Below are 10,702 nucleotides of genomic sequence, written 5' to 3' on the forward strand. Positions count from 1 at the left end.
GCCCTTTTTTCGTAATATTGCCCCCCCCCCCCCCCAGTCAAAAATCGTTCCGGCGCCCCTGGTAAGAGGAGGGGTTAATTTTAATTTCAACTTTAGTCTTGATTTTAAAATACAACAGTACAATGAAAGTCCTCTAGAAAAAAAAAAAAAATTGAGATTTTCGTCCAGCCTTTCCTTTTGGAATGAACAATCGTGAACCAAACAGAGTAGCCTAACTTAAAGAAAGATCATTCCTGACTTGCTGAAATGGCTGAAGTATTTCATTCAGTTTGCTTTTCGCATTTGGGAACCCATTAAAGATTTGTTGTATTAGCAGTTGATACTTAATATCTTCATCAGCAACCATTTTAACTTTTTTCAATTTGAAAAAACATTCAGCTTCTTGAGCACAAGCACTGAAGAAAATATTTGTTTTGAATCTTCTTCAGACTCCTGCACCTCGTTCTCATTTTGTTTTGGGGATGGATTCCTACTCAATGCATCTGCAATTTAATTTTCTGCTTTAAGAGTCCATTCCATCTTAAAGTCATAATCTAAAAACTTCATAAGGCATTTTAAATTTCTGTTGTTAAGTACGTATCTCATCTAGTCTTTTCTAACTTCAAATGTTGGCGATCAGTGTAACAAATGAAACGATTTCCCAGTAGAAATATACAAAATTTTCTAGTTGCCCACGCGATACACTGTAGCTCCAACTCAATAGGGTGGGAACGAATTTCTGCATCCAATAATATCCTAGACGCCACCTGAATAGATTTCCACGATCCATCGATTTGCATTTGTTCCAAAATACAGCCTAATCCATGAATGTTTGTAGAGATTGTAGAATGTGTGAAGCATCCGTAAATAGTCTTATAGTGGCCTGCTTTGACAATAAAATGCAAGGTTATTATTTAGAAGAACTTAGGATCTTCTTCGCGTTGTCAAACGCTTGCTGTCGTTCCTCATCGATAAAATAGTCAGCGTTTTTTTTAGCAACGGTCTCAGCGGAGAAAAAACTTTTGTCAAAATTTTGTCAAATGAAGCTGGTTTTGCCATCCCAAAACAAGTTACAATCAACTTTATTTTTTTTAAATTGGTTTTTGGAGATAAGTTTTGGTCAATTTACAGCGGTTCATCTACAATAACCAGCTTTATACAAGCTGTTTGCATTATTGTCACTCTTTTTGCATGCGCGTAATCATGAGCACAAATCGAAAAGACCACTTCCCATGTTTTACGATGAAACCGAGATCATATAAATGGTTATGGCAGTCTTGCAACATATTTAATGTGTTTTGGTACAGTAGCAAATAATATATCAACTTCAAATACCACCATAAACACAAACTAACGTCCATATAGGCTACAGTACAATAGGCCTACCAATTAAAAGCAAAAAGTAATTTTCAGGATAAAGGGGGGCGGGGATTTGGATTGAAATTTCAAAATAAAATTTTCAGAGGTCTTAAAATGTCCTGCTGTATTCTGAAACCAGGGCTAAAGTTGTATTTGAAAAAAGCGATTACCCTTCCTCCTACGACCTAGCCTACGTGTGTAGGCCTATGTATGAAGTAGCATATTCGAGTAGCCTATGTAGCCTAACTGTAGTGATAGCGCGCCGCGCTACTTTCTGACAATATTCTTTCCGATATTTAATTGCTTGAAACACCCCGCCTTTTTCAATTCAGTTCAGTTTATTTTTTCTCTTAGCAAAATAATGTAGGCTACATCAGTGATTCTCAACGTGCTCCAGGTCGACCACTGGTGGTCCACCAGCAATTTCTGTTGGTCCACGAAGAGTTTTATATCAATCAATCATTTTATTTTTTGTCATTAACGCGTCCGGGACGAAAAAGATACTAACTACAAAAATCGATATAAACCTACCAGCACGTTAACGAACGGGAAAAGGTGGCAAAACCTTGAAAGGTTTAAAACGTGCCTGAATGAAAAATTATGTAGTAGGCTATATATCAGTAGTTAGCCCGGCCACAAAACCCAAAAAAACAAATCGCAAAAAATAAAACAAAAACAGAGAGAAGCACACATGTAGTAATGAATGACAGCCTATTGAAAAGTGTTGTGAATTGAATTTGCCAGTTCCAATATTGATGTGGATGAGCAGTCATAATAATAATAATAAGATGAAGAAAACCGGACATAAAAGAAACCCATCCTCAGGCAAAAGCCCGTTTCAATGTGGCCCAGGAGAGCAGGTGTTGAGCTCTTTCTATGGTTAGACTGCACATCACACAGTAGCCTTTATAAAACGTTCATAAAATAAATCCTTTATAAAACGTTCTTCAAAATTGTATTCATTTACTACAGTAAATTATGTAAGAAATGCATTAGCAATGTATGATTGTATGTCAGTGTGACGTAATAATCATATTTACTTTGTGATTTTTGATTTATTTTTCTGGAAGTGCTACAAACTACTGTAGATTACAAGGATGCCAGAGCTTGGTTTTTCCACCTAGATCTGGGTTTTTTTGACCACATCTGGGTTTTAAGTTGTTTTTTTTCAAATTTAGGTGAATCTAGGTTTTTTTTGTTTTTAACTTTGTACAGAGCTTGCACGGTATTAAGGCACTGGGATCCTCGGTAAATGGTCCACACTGCAACACAAAAATGATTTTAAGGTAATGTTTTTTGCATCAATTACTGTAGTCAGTGAGGTACAGCTGGTATACAGTAGTCTAGCGAGTTGTTGTGAGCAGGTTTTAATTGATACATATATTTGTCATCATTTATTACGCTTCTCAGGGGTATTGGTATTAGGCTGCCTAAGCTATAAGACTCAAATACGACTGTTAGTGTAGATCTAATGTTATAAACTTAACTGAACTCTTCTACAGTGACGGTATTCTTACAAAAACGAGTGATAAAAATAAAAAACCTAAAACGAAGCAAAAATTGTGGTATGGACAATCATTCGAAAAGGACTGGCTAAAAGTTCCTGAATTCAAAGATTGGTTTCAAATGAAAGAAGATGCTTCCAATAAAAACAACAGTTATTGTAAATATTGCAAAGCCATACTGAAAAATGCTAATAAATCAATGTTGTTAGCTCACAGCAAGACTGAAAAACACAAACAAAACTACAGTGCTGCTAAGTCTCATGTGAAAATCAATACGGCACCTTTTTAACACAAAATTGAGCCACCCAGTCAGATCAAATTGCTAAAGCAGAAGCATTGCTTGCAGGTTATTTTTCTGAGCATCATGTACCATTCACTCCCATTAATCATCTTGTTGATGTTTATAGGAAAGCATTTCCTGATAGTGCGATTGCAAAAAATAGATATGAAATAATGAAACGCAAGTGGTGCTAAAAGCACATCAGGCTTTTTTAACCGCTTTACTACATATTTTCTGGACCTGGGTTTTTTTTACCTCATCTGGGGTTTTTTCAGCTCACAATCTAAGTTTATTGGAAATCTGTCGCTGGCATCCCTGGTAGATTAGCATAAGCTCAGCAGTTTTTGAACTTATTTTACTAGTTGACGAGTAGGCTATTGAACTGTTCAAGGCATAAGTGAAGTGCTGGCAGGCCTAATAATCATATGTTGCTGTAATTATTGTGGTGTTGTCGGTGCACGAAGATTGCGCTTCTTCATGGTACAAAGTTTCTTTAGGGAGCGTAGAGCTATTCGCTGTTTAACTGAATATTAATTAAATTATTTTATGAATGCCACATGTTATATTTTTTCAAACGCTAAATTAAGTAGTGTATTCTGCAGTGTTTTCAAATTAACAAAATCTCAGAAGCTCCTGTTGCCAAGAAGGAAAAACTGACAACTGAGACATTACCATGACATCACCAGACAACACCATGACGTCACCATTCTATTGAAGCAATATGTGCATAATGTTTTGTTAGAATAAAATTTGAAATTAAAGTTATGTGTTTTCAAGTAGTTAACGTTGTCGTTGAGTGTGCAAATTGAGAGGGTTTGCTTAATTACGTATTATTTTATTAAAGACTAAGATTGAACACGCCCTTGAGTTTTCTGACCTATGTGCAATACAGTTTTGACTAGTGGTGTTCATGAAGCATCAACATAGAAAAGTGGTCCATCGGATATATTTTTTTAAATATGGTCCATGGGCCAAAAAGATTGAGAATTACTGGGCTACATTGTACTGATTGTAGCCACAGCACAGCAGTGGAATTGTGCAAAAAAGTATACGATTCCGTCTTTAGTGTTGCCAGATTTTTTTAATTTTTCTTTATTTTTTGTTTATTTTTTAAATTTAATTTCACTTAAGTTGTGATCGAAATTAAACGGATAACTTTCACAAAAACTGACAACAAACACTTCTATTTTATGGCAAAGTTTTAGAGTGCAGTACGGAGAATAAAAACAGATATTTAAAAAAAGTTTTTAAACAAAAATTTTATGGCTCATTGTTTTTCATTAAGCGTAGCCGGAGGACCTTTATTTTAACGATTCTGACTCTGGACATGCCAAAATCCCTCCGACTTCACGACTCCTACTCCACAGCGCTGATTGTAGGCTAGAATCATCACAAATAGGAATGAAATTCGAATCGTCGCCTACAACAAAGATAACATGGAAAGATCAAAGGTCGACAAATGAAAAATTGAAAATGTAAACATTGTCGGAAAACGATAACCGAATCTTGTCATAACAAACGACATCGAGCCATATCGATTAGCCTACCAGGCGAGTAATTTAAGTTAATTCTATTTCTAGCCAAATAGACTTATATAGGCTATTCTGTGTTTGCGGCAAGAGCACAAACGTGATATTTATTTGAAGTTGATTAATGAAAACTTATTAGTCTACTTTAAGCTGTAAAAAACACTTAAAAATGATGCAGCAGATTATAGAAGAATAGCACATTGAAAGCGTTAAAAGGAACATGCGAAATCACCAAAATAAAACAAGCTTGCTTGAAATTTTACAAATTCCCAAACAGTGAGTTCGGGTAGGGGAACGTTCAAATATTACGTAACGCCTTCGAGGGGGAGGGGGATTATGCAAAGCTTAACGTTAGCGTCACATCGGGGGGGAGGGGGTTCAAGCAAAACGTTACGTAACGCTTTCGAGCACTGAGTGGTAGTTTTTTGTGCTGAATTCGTAGTGAAAAGGCGTTACATGGGGGAGGGGGGGATTGACAAAAGCGTTACGTTTGCGTTACATGGGGGAGGGGGGGGTCAAAAATTCGGAAAAAAAGCGTTACGTAATATTTGAACGTTCCCTAGGCTACTTATGGACTCGTTGAGGAGCCTGCGAAGTTTAGTTTCTTCTTTCAACTATTGCATTTTCAGATCACAAGTCCAGAGAAAAATAACCTATGTAGCCAAGCAATGTAGGCTAACCTGTAGTCTTAATGATCTTTACTGCATTAACTTTATGGAGAATAAATGTCCTCTATGAACGATTATGCACGTTGTCATAACAATAGCATAGCTAATGAAAATTATTCAAAAAGGAATAGGCTACTTGCTCCGTTAGACCACTAGCTACCATTCACTTGCTTCACAAATAATTCATGAAAAATGGATATTATTGAAAGCCCTTTATGTGAATGTATTTACGGACATCAAGCGCCTTTTCCTTGCACAATGCGAGAAGCATTGGAATTCTACCATCCCTAGCACGATGCGTGTAACCTAGATACCTCTGTAGGCTACTTTCGCAAATATTCTTTCGGAAATTACAGGCAAAACATTTGCAAATATTCACAAGCAAAGCTAAGTTTCTTAAACTAAGACGCAACAATAAACTGTATATTTCTAAAGTGATGTAGGTGCGTTTCTATTTCCCAACTGTCTCTCGCTGGGTCATAAACGTCTACAGCATCTGATCCTCCTCCAGTGACATATATTTTTCCATTCAAGACACACGCTCCATGAGGTTGTCTTGAAATATTCATTGAAGCAACATTGGACCAAGTAAAGTTTCGTAAATCAAACTTTTCAACTGACTTTAACTTCCCAAAGTTGCATCCTCCGATCGCATATAGTTGGTCATTGAGTACAACAGTTGCTAGATCATACCTTGGAACGCTCAAATTTCCAGGCACAAACTTCCAACCTGATTGGCGGGGGTCATGAAACTCCATTGTTTTCAGCACACCTCGCTCATTCAAACCACCAACAGCATATATTACACTTGTGGAAGAAGCTAAACCGAAATAGGATCGTCCTTTATTCATGTGAGCAAAGTTGTTCCATTTGTCATTAAGAATATCATAGCATTGTCCAGAAGACAAAGCGGTGATACCAATGCCATCCCAACCGCCACAATTGTAAATGGAATTGTTGAAAAGAACAGAAGCCCCACCATCTCGCTTCACATTTGTTGAAGTTAGTGAGTTCCAACCTGAATATGGATGATCTAAGTCCATTTTCTCTACTGCATTTTCATGGTATCCACTTATAGCGTAAACCTTCTTTTCAAAGCAGATAGCTGAGCCATTGAAGTGATTGAATGTTGTGTTTGGTAGGTTTGTTGATTGTTTCTTCTCGATATCATATTTCCAGACTTGATTTCCTTGAAATCCCAGGAACTTCTTTTCAGTTTTGTTGTTCAGTTGTTGTTTTGTTTTAGTTTTGTTTTGTTTATTCAAAACTATATACTTTTGTGGAATCGAAGCGCGGGACACTGTTGATTGAAAACACATTTTTGTGCATTCATGACAACCCATGATTAGATCTTCTTGTTGGACGATATTTTGTAAGAAACTCAAAGATAAATTTTCAATATTTACCAAACCAAAAAGTTTTGCCAAGTGCTGATCACGTGCACTGACGTCATACTTGATCCATCCAATCACTGCATTGAAAATGACTTCTTCAGATGTCACCTGCTTACTTTCGATTTCAAGGATTTCTTTTATGTCTTTGAAGTTTAATTGATTGAATTCTTCTTGATTGACTAAATTTTCAAAGTGTTTGGCAATTAAAAATTCTGCCTTTTCTTTTAGTTCATTGAGATCATACAGCTTTGCACATGCTCGAATGTAAAGACAGTTGGTAGAATCTATTTCCTCAAATAAGAATTCTGAACAAAACTGTTTCAGATTGGGAATTTGCATATACTCAGCTGCTTCTATCAAGTTGTACACATTCTCACTTGTGATAGTGATGTCACAAGTGTAAATGAAGTTTAAAACTGCTTCTATTGTTTCTTCAGACATTCCTTGAATAATTCCTTTGCTTTCATATTTCTCCCTCATTTCAATAGAAAACATTGCTGAAAAAAAAGTGGAAAACACCCCAAGGATACATTTGTGTCCATTGAAGTTGCATGATTCAGCAGTTATTGTGACGTCAGAATACCTTTTCATTTTTTTTCTGTCATCATTCAGCTGTTTCAAGATATCCAAAGCATGATCACTTTTATAATCTTTAGATTTCATTGTTCTGATTAAGTCTAAGTAATTAAACTTCTGAAAATTGTGAACAGTCAGTTAGCGCACAAATTGTGAATATGGACCACTTTGCAAAATGAAATAAAGCTATGGTAAGACAATAATACAGAGGTCAATTAAAACGCACACACAATAGATGCTGAATAGCCTACTTTCCCTCACATCTAGCGGAGTCACCTCCACTGCTCAGTGGTGGTGAAAGGCGAAGTAGTTCGACTCTTGGGCATGCAAAGAAATGGGTTTAAACAAAAAAGGAGAAATGAAGATATTAAAAAATGTTATTAACATTAGCAATCCAATTAGCTTGGCATAGGCTACCGTACATCATATTTCAAACATCCTATCTATCTTCTACATTTCTCAAAATCGGATTGTGTCTTTCATCCCCACCACCAACCCTGCTGGTGGTGGGGATGAAAGACGTATAGGCTGCCACTGCTGCGGTACGTCTTCAACAATTAAATTTGTTTCCATGCGTTTGGATTGGACAGCAACTGACCTTCCAACGCTTTTGCATTATGGTTATGAGAACATTAAATTGGAATAGCCTACTTGATGCCACTTCTGTAGGCTACTGTAAAATCTTTGCTTTGTCTTATGTCTGGTAGTCTAAAAGGCTTGCAGCAGTGTCAAAAAAAAGCGTTAGTGTCAACTACTCAACTTCTTATTTTTGTAACAAAAATAAGCCACTATCCATCTCAGTAAACACTAACCATGAAAAACTTTAAAATCTTTTTAAAAAAAACTTTTGGGGGAGCAAACAAAATAAGAAGTTTTGTCACTCAGTTTCAAAAAAACATAAAACCCTAAAATGCGAACATATAACGTATTTCAGCTAAGGTAATCTAAAACTAAATTGTCTCTAATAAATTTAAATTCCTTTCTTAGATTAATGTAGCTAAATTTAGTTTCTGTCAAAGATGTTTCGAGAAGAGCGCTCACAATATTAGCCTACGTGCATATTGCACTCCATCTGCTGCGGTGGCCTACGATTACGACTAAGCGATTCCAGACAGCCGCTTCATTTGGTCCAGATCGGGTACGGATCTGACCAGATAGAGTTGTTGTCAGAGACACAATTAACTGACTACCAGTATCATCTACGTGACTAAAAAAGCCTTCAGCAAACTACTAATACTTCTATAGGCCTACTGCTAATAATTAACTTCTATACTAACTATTAATACTTCTATACTGGTATACTGCTATACTGCTAATACTGCTAATGCTGGTTTAATAATATTCATTATATTGTTTTTGTTAGTCTTCAAGACCTGGTGCGTTGCGTTCTGAAATCGCTTTGCCCGTGGTAGGATTTCCTTCATGGGGGTTTCTTTGCCTATACCATTGCTCTTCATGATGAACTAAAGCATCAAGAGTGTTCTCCTCAAGACCATCAGCACTTTTGATAACCCTCCAAGGCCAATCAACATAGTAACTATCTTTTTGCCTTTTTTTTTTTATTGGTTTAATTTTTTTTTACTCATATAAATTGTTAAAAAACTTCGCTTGCCTTTTTTTTCTCTCTTTACTTTTTGGAAATTATTGGTCCATACATTTGTAATAAAATTTTGCTATTTTTACCTTTCTAACTTGGCCTATATGCAAACGTACACGCCAGTTTTTCTTAACCTTTTTCACGCCACGGCGCCCGTGCCTATAACAGACCCTTGAAAATGATACGGCGCACCGAGCGAGCGAAGTGAGGGCGAAATTTTTCAAGTATTCTGGTAATTCACTTGCATTGCTCGCAAATTTTCATTACATAGAACTCATAATTGCATTATCTTCAAAGTAGGCTACTGCATACTCAAAAGGATAAGCCAAAAAAAAAGGTATAAGAAAATACTGTAATAATATTTTTTTTAACATATTTAATAATTTATATTTTAATAATATTTAGTAGAAGCCTTTAATATCGTAATAATTTCAAATTATCAAAAACACACAGCACAACCTTTGGCTGAAAAAAAGGCATTGACAGACAAAATATTTGATTTGCTATCAGCAGCAAGTTCAGCACCGTGTGCCACCAATACCAAACTCTATGGTTTTATACCTCTGCCGGTAGCGCGCTCCTCTGGAATGGACCTGCCCCGGCTGACTTGGGTCAAGCTCACTAAAATTCGAATAGTGCCGCTTAGATTCCAATATGTGCAAGTGAGGTTTGGTTCTCACATCGGCCTGAGAGTGCGGCAAGGAGAAACAAACTACTGACCATGTTGTTCTTAAATGTCCCATTTAAAGGGTACCCAATGGAACGCATGGCGTAGCAGAACTGGATGAAGCTACACTCAACTGGACGAAGCTGCACTCACCTGGTTTTTCATTACCTGCCCTGAAATCTGAACAATCTTGTCTCACACAAAAGAAGAAGGTCAGGATTAAAAGCAAACTAACTAACTTTGAAAGTTGAAGGTAACTGTCACACTCAGCGAGTTTGTTCTCCAGGTTCAATTTAATCGCTAAAATGTGTCTACAATCAGCATCATAATAAAATCGAACAGAAATTCTATTCTATGTTCCAGAGAAGTGATACGCTATAAACAAGTTTTTGATTAGAAACTATTGAACAAGCCTCAAGCACTCTTGCAATGAAAATTAAGATTCTCTGGCAAAGTTGTCAGCTAACTTGCCAAGCTATGACACCAAGTGCAGAGCAGAAACAACTTAGAAAGACGTTTTCAGTTTTATTGTATGTCTAAATATTGACTGAACAAACAAATCTGGTTGTTTGCTTGACCAAAGACACATTGTAACAATTTAAAGTAACGAATTATATAGCTAAGAAAAAAATCTTTTAATATTGTTTCACTTTAAAGTTGGACGTCAAACATAGCCGTACGAGCCAGGGAGGCAGGGGGGGCAGCTGCCCCCCTGTTGTTTCAAAATTGTTGTTTCAAAAAGTTTCAAAAAAATTCGTGAAAAATCTTGCAATTATTAGGGCAAAAATTGCTAAACTTATATGAAAAGCTACAAAATTGCATGAATTAAGAAAAACTATAAATTAATAACTTTTACCTGTCAAACAACGTACAGCCTCTTATTTGCACAAGAAATGTGCCGCAAAATTTTCATTTAGCACACCCGTATTGATGTATTGCATGGTGATCAAACTATAGTACGAAATGCATTTAACCAACTGCATCATGCCAATTTGGGCAGCCACCAAAATATGTCTCTAATACTTTTGTGAAACTGGCCAAATCAAAACGCAAAATTTGCTATAGCCTATAGCTAATTTTATTAATTTTCACAAATGCATCATGTTGATTTGGGCAGCTGAAAACATGAAATTATCTGATTAGTCTGT

The 10,702-nt window shown here is 36.3% G+C and overlaps 1 protein-coding gene and 1 long non-coding RNA gene across 2 annotated transcripts; one reads left to right on the forward strand and one right to left on the reverse strand.

Annotated features, from left to right (window-relative positions):
• The first annotated feature begins 2,439 nt into the window (after positions 1-2,439).
• On the forward strand, positions 2,440-9,991 carry LOC145787557 (uncharacterized). The gene is made up of 3 exons (XR_014291408.1): positions 2,440-2,624; positions 8,654-8,823; positions 9,637-9,991. It is a non-coding gene; the product is annotated as an uncharacterized LOC145787557 (long non-coding RNA).
• On the reverse strand, positions 3,831-7,377 carry LOC145787856 (kelch-like protein 25). The gene has a single exon (XM_082599688.1). The coding sequence runs from the start codon at positions 7,375-7,377 to the stop codon at positions 5,722-5,724; it is 1,656 nt and encodes a 551-aa protein (XP_082455814.1). The 3' UTR covers positions 3,831-5,721.
• Positions 9,992-10,702: the final 711 nt, after the last annotated feature.

The sequence above is a fragment of the Aplidium turbinatum genome, chromosome 18 (genome assembly GCF_918807975.1).
Source record: "Aplidium turbinatum chromosome 18, kaAplTurb1.1, whole genome shotgun sequence".
NCBI lineage: Eukaryota > Metazoa > Chordata > Ascidiacea > Aplousobranchia > Polyclinidae > Aplidium > Aplidium turbinatum.

Bases quoted from the DNA above. Each gene is read 5' to 3' on its own strand.
- LOC145787856 (XM_082599688.1), bottom strand. From the start codon at position 7,377: ATGAAATCTAAAGATTATAAAAGTGATCATGCTTTGGATATCTTGAAA.